Source organism: Scomber japonicus, chromosome 10 (genome assembly GCF_027409825.1).
Source record: "Scomber japonicus isolate fScoJap1 chromosome 10, fScoJap1.pri, whole genome shotgun sequence".
NCBI classification, from domain to species: domain Eukaryota; kingdom Metazoa; phylum Chordata; class Actinopteri; order Scombriformes; family Scombridae; genus Scomber; species Scomber japonicus.
Genome location: NC_070587.1, coordinates 77,495 through 94,959, shown reverse-complemented (window position 1 = coordinate 94,959; position 17,465 = coordinate 77,495). Strand labels below are relative to the sequence as shown.

The following is a 17,465-nucleotide window of genomic DNA, read 5'->3' as shown; positions in this document are numbered from 1 at the left end:
GTGTGTGTGTTCTCTCTATGTGTGTGTGTGTGTGTGTGTGTGTGTGTGTGTGTGTGTGTGTTCTGCGTGCAAATATACATGTTGTTGTTCGTATCAGCAACCCGATTGACACGCGTCGTGGTTTCTCACTTTCGGCAGGTGCCTTAACATGGCAAGAATGGCAACCACACACACACACACACATCCTTTCTGTACGGGGTTACGTCTCTCTGTGTGTGTGTGTGTGTGTGTGTGTGTGTGTGTGTGTGTGTGTGTGTGTGTGTGTGTGTGTGTGTCTGCTCTGAAACTACATTAAGTCATCTGCGTCCAATTCAGTTTTGAATTTTCCCCAAAGTCAAAAATACACATTTGCATTTTTATGCTTTTGTCCATTCTTGATGTGAATCTGTCATTGAGATAATGTGACTCAGGCTCATGCGGTGGTATTGTAATAGCACAGAAAGCATTAAAATGTTCATTCAAAGCATAAAGTGAGCAGTTTCACTCGGCAGCAATCTGTTTGCTGAAGGACTTACTGTGCTGACAAACTCTTGTCATGATTGTTGACTCATGGCAACCAGGGATTTTCCGTTGCAGTTGATTTATATCTCAGCTTTTATTCTTTCGTCATGTACATTGCTTTTGAAAACAACCCTTAGACACACACACACACACACACACACACACACACACACACACACATCATATAAAAGCAATCATATCTGAGAGTCCTTTTCTTTTTTCTTAAATGAGATTTGAGTTTCTAAGTGATGCTGACAGCGCCTGATTGCATTTCATATCTTGGTGCGTCACAGCTGTAATCACTGTAGCGAATGCAGTCTGCTACATAATTTTCATACTATTCAATGTGCTGTGTATGTGTGGTGTTGAAAGGAGGAAGACAGAGCTGGAATTATGTGCAGGTCTTGGGTTGTTTTGGGTTGATTGTAGATTGTAATGGACGTTGTGGTGTTTTCTCCTCAGGGTTTGCAGGTGAAGGCTGATTATGTTCCTCTACTGCAGTCCCTGGCCACGTATGGCTGGAGGCTCACCTGTGTGCTGCCAACTCCTGTAATCAAGACTAACAGGTAATGACCCTCATCTGACTATTAAATGGGTATTTAGTAATGTCTGACTTCTACTGACCTCTATTGGCAACTAGAAGGAATTGCAGCAATGGTAACTAAAAGCCTCTTGCACATTTATTGCAACTTTTTAGCCATTTACATACAATTTAAATATATATTTGACATATTTTACTTTATTTTCTGCTAAATCTTTAACATAAATGCCTAATAATTGCTTAAATTTGTAAAAACCTTCTATCTCCTCCTTCTATAACACAGAGATTTTAAAGTGTTCAGACATTTGAAGGATTACATGGTCCTTTAATGGGTTGAAGATCCATAAAGAACCTCCATCTAATGTTCCTCCTTTAGTAAAAGCAGTAATACCTCAGTGTAGGTACAAGTCTTGAATATAAAATCTAAGTATCAAAAGTATAAAAGTATACCTAAGTATTAAGTATGCAAGATTTATGTCCAAGTGTTACCTGAACGAAGAGTCTCTGCAGTTTTACAAAGAATGAAAATGTGTTCTTACCCAAAGGTCTGTGAGTAAATATAAAAATGGAAGATGGGACCTCTGAGGTCTTATAGTTCTGTTGTGTGGAGATAGTTCTTCCTGTCACACTATTTGTTTCTAAAGATAAAGTACAGAAAGCTAAAAAAGTCCAAATTTACAGATAAGAGCACCTTCTGTACTCTATACTGCTGTACTGCTGGCCCTTGTGCAGTCAAAGCTGTTTAAGGCATTATTTGTCCTGCCTGTGAAAACTGGACCATGTTCTAAACTTTAACATACATACCTTGTCTGTTCAAGTTATTGTTCAACGAAATATGACAGCTCTCAGAAGAGGCTGACCTAAATCTGCGCCAATTTAGGCTGAGCTCATAGCTGCAGCCGAGCAACAGCGGCAGCAGCAGTCAAGGTTTAAAAGCAGCAGCTGTGACTGTTGGTGGAAAATCTCTTCACAGAAATGTAACGGTTCCTCAGCTAAGCCTTCGCTGACTCATCACTCATGGCTGTTATATGAGTGTACATCCGCTTATGGTCAAAGGCCATGCATGTTCTCAGGCGCACTGTACAGCTTCACTCCAAACCAGAATTTGCTCTTCAACATGCAGATTATGTACTATATAGATTAAATATTTTACTCTGGTACAGTCTGGTTTCAGTCTTATGCCAAACATAAAACCCCCTCGCATCTAAACACTATGTGTCATGATTTTAAGACTTGCAAGGCCACTCTTTGCAAGACTACTACTGGATTCCTTTTGAGATTATTCCCTATCCTGCTGGAAATTTAAGAGAAGAAAAACTGTCAGACAATGGAGCAGAAACAGAAGCAGATTTTGGCCACGGCTGCCCTTCAGTGTGTTCAGTGGTTTGTTTTGAGGAACCAGCCAAAATGAAGAGGACACAACCCTGGTTGAGAGAATCAGCAAAGACCCCTGGAGTCCCCGTTATGTTTACTGTCTACACGGTTTTCTGGTGTCTGTCTGGTGATGGAGAGAGTGACTTAAAATGTTCATGTCATTGAACTTCAGTATTTGCATGAGCCAAGACAAAAACATCTGATAATATTAAACATGTTTGATTGTATGAGCTTGAAGACGTGAAAAAGACTTAAGACAGCTCAGTGTTATGAAGACCTTTCAACAAACGATTGAGATGACGAGCGCTCGCCTCAACTCTCATTATTTTATTCCGACTTTGGAAATTGACATTGAAATTGCTCGAAAAGCCATTTGGTATAGGATCAGAAGATTAGAAACAACCTCTTATAGGTGCTCAAGAAAAGAAGTGATAAAGAAATATAATGAAAATCCTACTAAATTAACAACAGAGCACCTAGACTACATATAATGCTCCTACAAGGGCATTTGAAGAGCAGATAAAAGATGCCTTTCAGCATTTGCTTAGTCTTAGCTCACAAAACGTTGGATGTAACAGCGTCACTTAAACTCATGGAACATAGTCATAGTGCCAAAGAACGAACACTGATAAGAAGAAGCCAATTTGGACTGAATGTACTACCGTATTACATAACTGTACAACACAACATAACATAACTTGTTGTTCTCCTTCTCAGAGGAGCAAAGTGAGCAATTGACATAAATGGAAACTAGAAAAGAAAGAAAAGTCCAGCAGTAGACCACAGACCTGAGTTTGAGAGAAAGGATTCCCTCAAATATGACACGTCCGCTGGAAATACGTGTAATAAAAGTGAAATTATTCTCTCTGTCCTTTGCTGGGACTCCCCTGCAGCCCTCTAAAGGACCCCTGGTGGTCTTTTGATCCTGCTTTGGGAACCATTCTTCTAAACAACTCGATAATCACGTTACAAAGTGGATGAAATTAGGGATGTCACAAGAATCAATACACAGATACCACAGACACATTCAAAATCAATACCGTTTAGAAAATGATACTATTGCCTGCATTTTTACTTATTAGAAGTGTCAACGCCTCTCTCTACAGTTCAGAGTTATTATTCTAATTTAGCCAGAACGTGTTTGCTTAAAAGCAGAAACACTTAAAGTTTCAGGACGAGATTAGAAACCGGAACGAGGGCACGTAATCACACAGCTGTGTTTGTTGTTACAGCATCATATTTCATACAGCTCCTCTACTTTAGATTGACTATTTTTGGGGACTGCTTTGCTTTCTACTTGAAGAATACAGGCCAATATATAATTTGTAACTCTTATTCTGATGCAGCCTGTTTGCTTAAATAATGAAACACACAAAGTTTCTGTTCACTTAAAAAGTTTTTTACTTCAGTAGTGAGTCCTCAATGGGGTTTCTGGTTCAGCCATGGTATCACATCAGGTATTGAAAGTAATGGACCCTCAGTAGTAAATCTAGTACAGTGACATCATGAGTATATAATATAAATATATAATATAAGTGTCATACAATTTACTGATTACTTATTTTGAAAATCTACTATTGTGCCTCTGATTTGGCTCTGAGAGTCACCGACTTTGGGTGTCTATGACATGATGAAATTCAATGAATGCGATGGCACTACGATCATAGCGCCCTCTAGCTGCGGTTGACAAAAATCACCAATTTTGTCTCTTGTGCTTCTTTAATCTCTGATAATCTCTGCTGCTAGCAACTGAATATTAAACTGAAACCAGCTGGTGTGGCAAAACTGTAATATCATAAGCAGAAGAGATATTAGAAGTACAAATGTAACTAGCATAGCTTACTTATTCTACTAACATACAGTATTATTAGGATATTGTCAGGTTTTTTTTTCTAGTGAGATGCTAACACTATTTTTCTTTAATGATCTCATGATGTTTTGTGCCATAGAGCCCATATGACAAAGTGTGGATGTTTCCATCAGCACATTGACCGAGTGTTTGCTCTGCCCCCACCTAATGTTTGCTGCTGTTTCAGAGCAAAGCTGATTAATTACCTCTCTATTTTCATCCTTAGTGGGTTTTTTACCTACCCTCCCTCGCTCCTCGCTTTCAAAATGCCACAATACAACAACGCAACATAGCTAATTAATCAGAGTCGGCCTAGATACAGTACAAGACGGAGCTCATTTCTCTCCCTGCCTCAAAAACATTTTGCGTGCAGAAGTAATGGTTGATGATCTATTTCAGATTAGCAATACTCATTACACTTGTTTTTGTGGTGTTGACTCCTCCATTTTTAAATAGCAAATTTGCAAAGGCACGCTTTTTGTAGTCTGATGGTTTGCAGCCTGCACTCATCTGGAGGGATCGGATAAGTGTCAGTGATCTCAGCAGCGTCTGAAATTAATGCTAACTGGTGCTCAGCAGCTTCTCCACACAACATTAATTCATGTAGTTGTCTCAGAGCATGCATTCATGTTCGCCGCATTCAATTAATGTAGATGGTAATTGCATTTTAGAGCCATTAACTACATTAAATGTGAATTTCTCTGTATTAACTATGGAACAAGAAACAGGAAGGTTCAGACAAATCAAGTAATTAGTGCAGGTATCTAACATTTTTGGAGACTAAATATTGTTTGACATTTACATTATATAGTCTTAATTTTAGTTTTTGGAGGAAATATTTTCATTATAGCTGCAGTATGTTCTATTCATTGTCAGGGTGGCACTTTGCAGTCATGAAGATAAAGCCACCAACAGGTACATTCATCCATAAATAGACACAGATTATTGCTGTTCTTTATGACTTCAAGTTATAATAGTACGGCTGACACTGACAGCCAAGAGTAGGTTCAGTAAAGGCCTGTAATTTTCTAAGCCATCCACTCCTTAATGGGCTGGGGCTTTTGCTGGGAACTCGGGTTAGTTTTCAGCTTTGATTCGCCAGGAAGCCGTCCAGCATTCTTGACAGCCCAGAAAATAGCTTATGGATAAATGGTGGAAGGACGGAGGTAATGGAAAAAAGAAGTTGTGGTGGGCTTTTGGATGGTTTAGATAGTAAGCCTTCTGCTGGAAGAGTCTCAAGTCCATTTGATGTTGAGAATGGGAAGATTTGTAGCAGGCTTTTAGGGTTCGGCAGTGATCATAAACCTGCCATATTTCCTCATGTGCAAGGCCGAGCGGGCAGCTTAACTTTAGACAGCATCTAACCTTTGTGTGTATGTGTGTGCACGTGTTATTGAACTTATGTCAGATAGCAGAGGATAACATATCTCCTTTTAAGCCATGTCCAATACTAGCAAGAGAGAAATAAAAGAAATAAAACAGAAACAAACAATAAAACTGTCACAAATCAGGCTGTCACCGGGTGATAAAAGCAGAGAGGTAAAACAAAGCAGGCAGCTAGACAATGAGTGTTAAGAAAAAGGGCTGCGTATGGCAAAGATGAGCAGATGAAAGAGTGGGAGTGAGCGTGAGAGAGACAGGAAGCCCACTCAGAGATGAATCTGCATTTCCTGCCATGATTAATCTGTCAGCACGAGTACTTGTGCAGATTATCCTTCTCAGAACACGGGAGTGTGACATGTGCATGGGATGGAGGATTTTGTTTGGGGGAATTGAGGAAAAGAGAAGAAATCCATGTTCTGAGAAGTATAAGATGTTCACAAGTCAAGTACAGATATTCAAACTTTAACTCTTTGCATATGAACCGCCTGTTTCTCTGCAAGACTTAAATGTACACGGGGAAATGACACTGACGGATCACAGCAGCAAAGAGGTTGGGCCGATATGTGAGCCGATATCCTTAAAGCTGTCAGATAAGAGCGTGAAGCATGAGCCGTGGCCAACAATCATTTCACTATCTTGACAGAAGGTCAAACAGAGTGGATCACTGCATGTTATCCCAGGCTTTAACTCTTAATACATTGCACATATTTACTTTGGAGTTTGACAGTATGGTTCAAGAATAAAAATAAAAACAATAAATTATTAAAAATCTGTCTGTGTTTAAATGTAAAACAAGTCGGGAAAGCTTCATTCTTTCTCCCAGGCTCATTTTATTTTTATAATTTCTGAATAATTTAGTATCAACATATTAAAGACATAAAATCCTTTCACAATCCTGTTAAATTATCAACATGTTCAGCTCATGTTCTCATCTTTTTTCCCCTCCCCCTGTCTGTCTCTCTCCTCATCCTTTAGCGATGGAAGTCTGTCCACCAAACAGATTGTTTTCCTGCAGAGACCAGTCTTGGGCCGAAAGAGGAGGGAATCCAAGGTATACAACTTTACATTCCTCTCTGTGTTTCTTGGACATCCTGTTCTCACATGAAAAACAGCAGTATAGGTCTAAAAATTCAGGCGGTCAATCACGACCCTAAAGCTAACCCCATCTAGTGGCCGGAGTTATTATGACGCAGTTCAAGTGAAATCAATATGTGGTGACTTTATATTGGTTATTTATCTTAAGGAAGTATAAATGTTTCAAGTGGTGTTTGTGCCTTAAACCTAACCAGACAGTATTTGCACCTCATAAAACATAATGAACAGTGATTTATTACAGATTTGGAACATAGTGTCTCATTGTGGAGCGCTAGTCTGGCCCCAATCAGTCCTATCCAGGGTGCTGAAAACACTCAAATATGTCATTTTGGGAGTCATTGGAAGTAGGCCTTTTCTGTCATTTTGGTATGAGTACGTGTTGTTCTTGGCTATAATTGGGAGTCTCCCATTAGCTGTTCTGTCACCTGTTCTCCATATATCCAAAGCCAACATCACCTTTTGCCACTTCTAATTCCACAGCTGTTTTTGTTTTAAGTAGACAAACACACACACAGCGCTGGACACATGTGAATGAATCCCTTCTCTGTTTGAGATATGAGGAATTCTTCAGCATTGGCCAAATTTGTTGTTTGGGGAAGCAGGGTTGGTAATGCTTTCTTGGCGACCCTGAGTAGTGGTGATAACCTCTAAAGCTAACCTCTGTCTGCAGTGGAATGAATCCATGTTGACACTTTCTGTGACCCGAATTTAAACTGCCATCACAACAACAAATTTAATACGGCTAAAGACTAAGGGCATTGCTAGCGTTAACAAGATTTTCTTGCCAGCTTCTTTGCAGTTTATCTTAGTTCTCTGTATCCCTGCAGTGTGTAGGACCCTGAAGAAGTTGTACAAGTAAATGAGGACATATTGTATTAAATTTCTGCCTGTTTGTTTGGTCAGACTGAAGGCCTTGAGGCCACTAATAACTACCCTCAAAATGGCCTCAATTTCCTTCTCTGCATCAATGAGGCTCATTTGAATTAACTAGTTATCCCAGTGCAATATTAGATCCACTGTGATCCATTCTTAATTAAGTCTGTGTATTGCTTCAGGCGTATATTTAAAGAGTTACAATGCATCCTAGAAAAATGCTAATGTAAACTTCAAATTTTTTTCAGAAATTGATCTTCAAACCCCGAAGCAAATCCAACAAGAACTGCATCAAAGACCCAGCAAAGAACAAGAAGAAAAAGAAAACAAAAAACGAGAAGGATTCAGAAGATCCCAAGATTCCTGATGAGAGAGAAAAGGTTGAGAAGGAGGAAGAGAAGAGCAGCGATGAAAGGGTGAACACAACACAGGCAGAGGCAGCGAGAGAAAGTGAGACGTCGAAAGAAAGGGAGGCGAGTTGTGAGGAAGATAGAAAGATTGATGACGGGGTTGAAATCAGCGTAGAGACTGTCGAAAAGAGAGATGGAGGAGCGGAGACTAAAGACAAAGGAGCAGAAAACGGCACGGAAGAAAAAGAGGGAGAAGAAGAAAAGATAGAACTGGACCACGAGGGATCAAAAGAGAACGGAGAGCCTTTGGAGAACGGAGCGGTCCTAGAGGTGACAGAAACTGTTGCGATTGTTGAAACAGAGAGTGAGACCAAAGACAAGGAGGAAGAGGGCGTAGCAGAAGCTGGAGCTGTAATCGAGAACGGGGTAGAGACGGATGAAGAGAAAGAAGAGGGCAAAGAGGACGTGATCAAATGCCAGATAGAAGAACCAGCAGGCGTGGAAGTCATCACCAAGGATATAACGGCAGATTCACAGACCACACCGACTAATCAAAGCCCAGAAGAGTAGCCAAGAGTAGTCCAAGTCAAAGTTTTTTTTCCCACCCTACCTCTGAAATTCCCCATCTTGAGAACTGGTTCACAGTGTTATCCCTGATCCACATTAATGGGGCTTTGATCCCCATCGCTGCAGCGTTCCCCAAACCCTTGTGACCTGTGTAGCTACGGAACAATTTCATGTAACAGCGGACATCAGTCCTACTGTATAACCACACATACTGAATGTATATATCCAAGATAAGAGATGCTGGTGCAGGAGTCACTGGAACAGGGACGTGAACGCCTAAGATGATGCCATGATTACAAACGGCTCATTTTTCTTTTGCTTGAGAAGAATGAGCAACAGTTTTAAAGGCTTGGTTTCGCCAGCGAAATAAATCTGCAAGAATTCTTTGTGTCGAGTCGGCACACAAAGTTACACAAAATCGAGCCATCTTGACTGCTGACCTTTCAAAGGAACAGCAAACCAAATAGTCCAAAGTGGAGAAGCTCTGTCTCGCTACATCTACCTTTATTTGAACTCCTCCATCGGAGTATGAACAACTCCACAAAAGAGCTTTGAGGCAGGAGTCGATGGTACAGATGAATCTTTAGAATAAATCACAGGAAACTTATTTCTCTGTTAGCAACTAATAACTCTTTATTGAATTCTGAGAACAATTTCCAGGATCGGGGTAAACAACCAGAGTAAATTAAAAAAGCTCAGGCATCCCTTGTGACTACTGCTAGCCTGTTAAAAGTTAATCACCATTAATTCACAAAAATACCCTTGCAGGTAATCACAACCACAAACAATATTTTCACTGTGCCACTCTCTGGTGCGACCAAGCCTTTAAGAGGACGAGTAGCGTTACATCTCCTGTCCAATTAGGGTTAATTAACCTGAAAGAACACCAGTGACATTTTTTAGATGTGGATCGAAGAAAAATCTCTGCTTACTTTTGAAGAAAAAATTGTTCAAACCCCTCAAAAAATAAGTCCTACAGAAAGAGAGAGAACAGACCATGGTGAGCTTTTCTTGTCTTGTTCCAGAGATGCAGATAACACCTGTTACAAGAGGTACTTTCACCTGGCAGTTGAGCAGTTTAAGCTGCAGCTGTTTTTGAAGCTGTGGAAAAAGTCAGCTCCAAACTTCAGAGTTTTAAAAAGACACTGACCTGCCTCATTCACACAACTGGCGATTTTAAAGACAGAAAAGCGTCATATGTGATCACAGACTTGTATCACCATTTCCTGTTCCTTCGTTCTGTGCACCATAGAAAGTCGTGATGTGGTGGGAACTCGGAGGAGAACACTGGTAGAGGTGATGGGAAAGGCGTTTGTTGCGACAGGCAATCCAAAGTAGGGTGAAGAGATAATTGTTTACGCTGAGCTCTAAGCCGTCAAGTGCTTCAAAGAGAGCCGATAATCACTCTTTGGTGTGGTGTGCTAAGCTCACCTTGCATACAGAATGTTCCATATTCAAAGCCAAGTTAGATAAGGATGTGAAATTCAGCTGAATGTTTGCAGCTCAAGGACAAAATTCATACTCAGACACACCTCGTTAGGTTTTACATATACGAGATACGAGAGAGGATTTATTTCTGTTCAAAGTTGCATTTGCAGCGGCCACAAACAAAAGCACTTGTCAGATTGGAAACAGGGTTAAGTTGTGTGGCCAGGACCAAGGCTTTGTTGTTTATTGAGACCAAAGCTGAAGATTGAGATGGAGACGTTGAGGCAAAGAAAGTAGATTGAGAGTGAAAGAGAAAGACCACAGAGCATAAGGGAGTCAAATAAAAGAAATGAATAGGCTCATTTAAAGTAACGGCCGCCTGCGTCCCACATTCCCCGTTGAGATTTCCTTCATTATTTTACCTCCAGCTCTTTAAGCACCTCTCACCAGACATCATTTCTGACAATAACCAAGTCATAATGTGCTGTTTCATGGCATCGTGTTTCCATTTTAAAAGGGGTGGGGAGGGAGGGTGGCAATGTTCACGGCATAGAGCGCTCATTAGCTCACTAATGGATTTTGTCAGTGGGGTATCTGTCAGGAATCATGCATTTATAATGGTGGTCACTTATTGGGGGAGTTATTGACAAAAAACACCTCAGAGTGTCGAGCAAATAGCCTTCAGATTTAACATTGATGTCATGGGGAATCATTTGCACTGAGAGGGAAGAGATCTTATTAAAAATGCTAAATCAAACACATACTCCATCATAAAATATGCCTATTTATTAAAATGTTAACATTTGGTCAATCAATGAATTAAACTACTTCCTGTCCTGCTTTATAAAGACTGCAATTTGTCACAATTTGGTTCTTTTGTTTTTATGAGAATAGATGATAGCTTGGTCAAGAAAAATGTCTCCATTTTGGGAATGAGACTCCTCAATTACACACAAGTAAGATCGATTACGCTGAAGTGCTCTCTTTTTGGGGGATTAATCCGCCCGCCGCTGAGATTTTTTTCAATGTAAAATGGCAAATGCTTGTGTGTAGCGTAGAATATAAAACTGTGACCAGTTTAGCCTTATTACTATACTGTAAATGGCCCACAGTCTGCTATTAGAAATGTCTTTTAGAGGCACAATGGTGATTTAAGTGTTATATGTTTGTTATAGTCAAACAGGAAGTTTTGCTACAGTCAGTGTTGGTAAGGTGAGTTCATTGTTCCCTGTTTTATTACTGGAATTCAGAAAGAGGGGATAAACCATTTGAAGTGTTTGTCTATATGAAGGTGATATGTTCTGGATTTATTTTTGAGATAAAACATGTTTTGAACATGTTCCTGTTCTTTTTTTATTGTGACTGTTTTTTTAAGAGACGTTTGAGTTTCCTGTGGAGTTTGTGTTGCTGTTCCGCTTCAGCTTGCTAAAATGTATTTCTGACTGACGCTTCGAGCTACCTCCCGAGGGCTGTTGTTGGTTTTTAACTGAGGGGTCACCGCATGTGTGACCCCCTGAAACATATGCTCCTTGTCCTCTCGCCCTCCACTATGACGGAGCCCAGACCTGTGAGTGTGAGGTCATTGCTAATGGCAGACGAGGTCAAGGGTCATATTTGAGCCAGGATGGATTTTCCACAGCTATACGACAGGAGTTTGCACGAGCACATGAAAAATAACCACTCCGATATTGAATTAAGATATGAAGTCATATCATAATACTCTCTGTGGTATCGTCTTTTCCTTTATTTTTTACCTTCATTCTCTCAGCTGCTTTTAGCTTTCGGCTGTTTGAGCTTTAATAAGCACTTATTGTATTCAAGAAATATTTTATGCTGCCTCTCGCATCATAACTACTGGGGAGCAAATGACACCCATCTGTCACTTTTACACTTTTTGTTAGCAAATGACAAATATGAATTATGAAAGTCGATACCAAAAGACGGCTAAAAGACGGCCTGTGATAGCTGAGGAGATGATTTTGAATATTTGAGAAATCTCCCAGCTGAATCCCTGTCAACTTATTTCGTCAGATTTAATGTGTTTCTTCAGTCTCCCCAGTGCACAGATAAACGTTTCCCCGTCATCTGTATTATTAATATGAATTTATTTCTGAATTCCTGCCCCCCCCCCCCCCCCCCCCTTTTTTTGTTTTTTATGTAAAAACTGTGACATTTATTCCCTTTTGGCATCCTGTGAAAACAGACAGATCATATTCCACTTTATCAAGGGCAGCAGAGTTTGGGAAGTCAGTAAAGCAGCGCTGTGATGCGACATCACTGTGTTTTTTTACTCCCACCACATTCCAGTTCGACGTCCACGAACTCGGATGATTGTAACCTTGACATAAGTCACCACTGGTCCTGTATCCGTCCGTCCTACCTGAGGCCGCGGCCTTCGGGCTCCATCTTCCCCTGATAAGGGCTGATTGGTTGCTGTGTGCAGTCTAACCTCTGACATGAGTACACTCCAGGGACTGTGGGTAATTATGATTTTTTTTCGTCTGTTATGATGTTAAAAAAACAAAAGAACAAAAACACGCAGGGAGAGAAAAGCGAGGCGCGATCTGACACCTCATCAGTTAAATGATGCTGAACCATGTTAACTTAGCCATCCGTGAAAAGAAGGAGACCTTTGACTAATGTTATACTTTAATATACATTTGCAGCCCTCTTCCCATTTGTGTATTAAAAAAATAAAATAAAGGTAATATACAGTTTCCTGTCTTCTATCAGCATAATTGTTTCTGAGCCTCAATAGTTGCGCTGGTGCAATCGTTCTTGGTAATGCTGTTAAAAAAAAACTAAAAAAAAGCGTATTGGTTCATTTCCTGTGTACTATGATGTGAAATGGGCAGAGTAGAAATGACAGAACATGATACAATAGGATGCCGTCATTTTTATTTTTTTTCTGTGTTGTCACTTTAGCTTGCTCACAGCCTCTGGAAACGGTATTCTTAGGTTTTGTGTCTGATGTTAGTTTTTATCACCTCGGCTGCCATCATGAATGTTGAGTATCTTTGATCATGTGCTGTTTGCTATCGAGGAAGAAAAAGTATTCTTTATCTTTGCTATCCTGAGTATGTCCACATTCCTATTGTTCATGACATCTGTACAATTTGTATATTATAAAATGATTTATATTTAATGTGTTACATGTGTCGTTGCTTATTTTGTGTCAAATGAAAAATAGACTTGTTTCTCTTTTTCTCAGTCAGCTGCTTAAAAGATGTTTGGATCCTTCAGTCACGAAGCTTTCATCAGGAACTGTCCTTTAGCTCTCGGTTTGACTCGTGTTTCATTTTTACAGTTGAAGGAGAAAATATACACAGATGCAAACATCCTGCAACCACCGCTGACGTTGAGTCTGATCAGTTTTGGGATTTATTCAAACCGAGTCTAATAAAAACAAAACCGTGTCCGTTCAGTATCCTCACGGTGAGTCATCTGTGATATCACTTCACTTCAGTCGGACAATCATTTGGATTTAGAAATATGATACAAACAGGAAAGCACATAAATCTGCTTAAAAGTGGCATTATTTTCTAAAAGTGTTTTAATAACACAGCAAATTAGTTCAGATTTAACTTTACTGTTGAAATACTGAGACAACACAATGCAGGTAGGCTTTTAGTTACAAGTACAAATTGGGGTAAATGTCCTCAATTAAAAACATAATGCAGTTATATATATGCAACTACTGGAAACCAAATATTCCTGCACCATATAATATAAACTATCACAGCATGCAGAAATAATACATGAAGCTCTGAAGACTGAGTAGACCCAACTACCACGGCCCCGTCTGTGACCTTGAGCTTCCCTAACCCTAACCCCGTCTGTGACCTTGAGCTTCCCTAACCCTAACCCCGTCTGTGACCTTGAGCTTCCCTAACCCCGTCTGTGACCTTGAGCTTCCCTAACCCTAACCCCGTCTGTGACCTTGAGCTTCCCTAACTCTAACCCAGCAGACTCAATAGTTGGTCCATAAAATGCTGCAGCTAAAAAAAAAGGTTTCTTCGAGATGTTATAGTCTAACTTTACAGTTCATGCTGACGTCAAAGAGAAAAGCACAGGAGGGAACCTACGTTTTTACTTTCTCTAAAAGAAAAGCTCCATCTGGTTATTACCTTCGTTACCATGGAAACCTTTGAATAGATCAACTTTATGGTTATTTCACCCCAACACCAGAACAATACCATCCATTCTGTCCAAACATCAAAACAATGCAATTCAACCCCAAAAACTATTCCTCATGCATCAATATTTCACATAAAGCCCCGGCCCCCCCCCCCCCGATCATAACCCTGTTGGTGTTTATGAAGAGAACTATATTTACAGTTGAGTCAACACAGCCGGCGCGATCTATAAGTCATGAGCTCAGAGCCCAGGGGAGGCTGAGGTCATTAAGAGGAGGGCTTTGCCTTCAACCAAAACCACAAACACTATATCCAGTCTGTTCACTGCAGGAGGCGTTAATGGCTTTTGAGGCAGATTGGGAACCATTGGCGAGCTGCTAAACTGGTCAGAACACATTCATTCTGCGGTTGGGGTATTAAACCTATGACCCAGGTCGTTATGTCCCTGAGGTCCCACCCTGGGTCCCACAGGTAATGCTATACGGTGCAAAAACGTGCTAACGGCAGCATATTTTGAATAATGATTCTGCTTTCTTAGTCTAGAAACTGTTATTTTTATGATTGCAGTACAAGATACCAGAACAGGTTTTAAGCAAAGGGGGTCGAGGTTGATTCAACACAGATTTCGGGCCTTTGTGCCCAGAGGGCCTCTGAGGTGGAGCTGCTTCACTGTGCCAGCTGGTGAACATTGTTGAATCGATCTACAATTCATTGCACTCATAAAATCAGTCAAAGTGGTTTATATGTGCTGTGCCATAAAAGTCACGGACTCTGGTGAGATGTGGGTTAAAGTCCCGCTTGAGGCAGCACTGCCATCTAGTGGCTGTCGCCTGCAGTGACATACAACACAATACTGGACTTAGTTTAACACTCCTGTGTCCTCGAGTCAAGGAAGGAAAGGAGGGAGGGAGGATGGAAGGAAGGGAGGGAGGGAGGAAGGAAGGAAAGGAGGAAAGAAAGAAAGAAAGAACAGTCAAAACAGACGCGTCAATTTGACCCGGGAGGACGACACGAAGGTTAAAGATGAAATCATAAAGTCTATTAGTCAAGAATTCAGTCAACAGGAAACTGATTTGATAAATATGAAGTAAATGATCTTGCTTCTCTTTTCTCTTATAGTTATTAAATATATATGAACAGTTCCCTTTCCTTCCTATTTCCTGTTTTAGGAGGCATTTCAACAATTTGACACATAAAGCTCAGCGTGATTATCATGTCACTTTATCCTCAGCCTGTGGAGACAGTTATAATATCTGTGGTTATGATGACGTCATAAATGTCATCTGTTAATAAGTTAGACTTAAAGTGAACATGAAGTTTGAAAGATGTGAGCATTTATGAGCAGGCTGAGAAGATGAACCAGTGTGTTGGGCTTTTTTTTACTCCTGACAGAGGAACTAAAAATCCACCTCTGTTGTTTCCAAGTTCATTATTTTATAATCTGTCCTGACTTCATGGAAATGTGCAAAACTTACTGTTTTAATATTCCCTTAACCTTTGTGTCGTCCTCGTCTGTCCTTCCTTCCTTCCATCCTTCTTCCTCCCTCCCTCCTTTCCTTCTCCCTCCCTCCTTTCCTTCCTTTCCTTCCATCCTTCCTCCCTCCCTCCTTTCCTTCCATCCTTCCTCCCTCCCTCCTTTCCTTCCTCCCTTGACTTGAGGACAACAGGAGGGTTAGGTAAAGTCAGAAAAACATTTCCATGCTGTCCAACAGTATATCTGTTCATTGAAAAGCAAATTAAATATTTAAAGCCAAACTCCACAGAATAGAAATATTCTACATCTCTTGTTAAGTCTGACATCTCTTATAATATTCCATCATCGCATAATTTCATAACCACTTCCCCCAAATGTTTCCTGATACTCTGCAAACCGTCAGATCTCCAAATCAAAGTTCAGTGTTGTGTTTGAACAGCGCCGGGCTGCACAGCGTTAGTTTCTAATGACTGTCACGCTGGGTTAGGGTTAGGGTCACGCTGCTGAGTCACTGAGCTTTAAATGAACAATTTAAAGATAACACTTTAACTCTCTGAACTTTATTTCCTGTTTAAAGAAATAATGGAGCAAGTTGTTTGTTTTTATCACAGAGTGAAGTTGAGATGAGCTCCCTCCTCACACAGCTGCTTCCCTCAACCCCCCCGCTGGTATATAACAAGTGCACTTCAGCATCTAATAAGTACACTTTGAACTTAGATACGAGGGCAGCCAGTATATTTCATTAACTGAGAGGAACTCTGTAGCTGTGCGTTAAAAACTGTAATCACTTTGCCTCGACTTGCACAATCTTCTGAAAACCATTACTGCAGTGTTTGATAACATCCTGGAGTTCCCTCCGCACACACTCGGTGTTAGCAGATTAACTACTCACCAATTAATTAACACAATTACCTCTGTGTGTGCCAATCGGTGTCTTATCAACCTTTGTCAGGCCTTAAACTGTAAATTAATTAATACCCCCTCTCTTGTCATTTCTTAATTACCTCAGTTCCAGCAGGATTTCTCAGAAACGCCTGCGTCAGCGGCTCTGTGCTGTGAGCTCACTGCTTCATTAGACAGGAAATGAAAACATGCTACTCTCACACTGAGAGGTGAGAAAGGGAGAAAGGGATGACATAAACTTAGAGAGGGGAGAAAGGGATGACATAAACTTAGAGAGAGGAGAAAGGGATGACATAAACTTAGAGAGAGGAGAAAGGGATGACATAAACTTAGAGAGAGGAGAAAGGGATGACATAAACTTAGAGAGAGGAGAAAGGGATGACATAAACTTAGAGAGAGGAGAAAGGGATGACATAAACTTAGAGAGGGGAGAAAGGGATGACATAAACTTAGAGAGGGGAGAAAGGGAGAAAGGGATGACATAAACTTAGAGAGAGGAGAAAGGGATGACATAAACTTAGAGAGAGGAGAAAGGGATGACATAAACTTAGAGAGAGGAGAAAGGGATGACATAAACTTAGAGAGAGGAGAAAGGGATGACATAAACTTAGAGAGAGGAGAAAGGGATGACATAAACTTAGAGAGAGGAGAAAGGGATGACATAAACTTAGAGAGAGGAGAAAGGGAGAAAGGGATGACATAAACTTAGAGAGGGGAGAAAGGGAGAAAGGGAGAAAGGGATGACATAAACTTAGAGAGAGGAGAAAGGGAGAAAGGGATGACATAAACTTAGAGAGAGGAGAAAGGGATGACATAAACTTAGAGAGAGGAGAAAGGGATGACATAAACTTAGAGAGAGGAGAAAGGGAGAAAGGGATGACATAAACTTAGAGAGAGGAGAAAGGGAGAAAGGGATGACATAAACTTAGAGAGAGGAGAAAGGGATGACATAAACTTAGAGAGAGGAGAAAGGGAGAAAGGGATGACATAA

The 17,465-nt window shown here is 40.5% G+C and overlaps 1 protein-coding gene across 1 annotated transcript in view; it reads left to right on the top strand.

Moving 5' to 3' along the window:
- The window catches only part of LOC128365980 (raftlin-like), a 121,830-nt gene extending 112,784 nt beyond the window's left edge, over nucleotides 1–9,046 (top strand). The window contains exons 8-10 of the mRNA XM_053326616.1: nucleotides 964–1,067; nucleotides 6,624–6,699; nucleotides 7,865–9,046. Coding sequence (XP_053182591.1) covers nucleotides 964–1,067; nucleotides 6,624–6,699; nucleotides 7,865–8,536 — 852 coding nt within the window. The 3' untranslated portion in view covers nucleotides 8,537–9,046. The remainder of the gene's footprint in view (nucleotides 1–963; nucleotides 1,068–6,623; nucleotides 6,700–7,864) is intronic.
- Nucleotides 9,047–17,465: the final 8,419 nt, after the last annotated feature.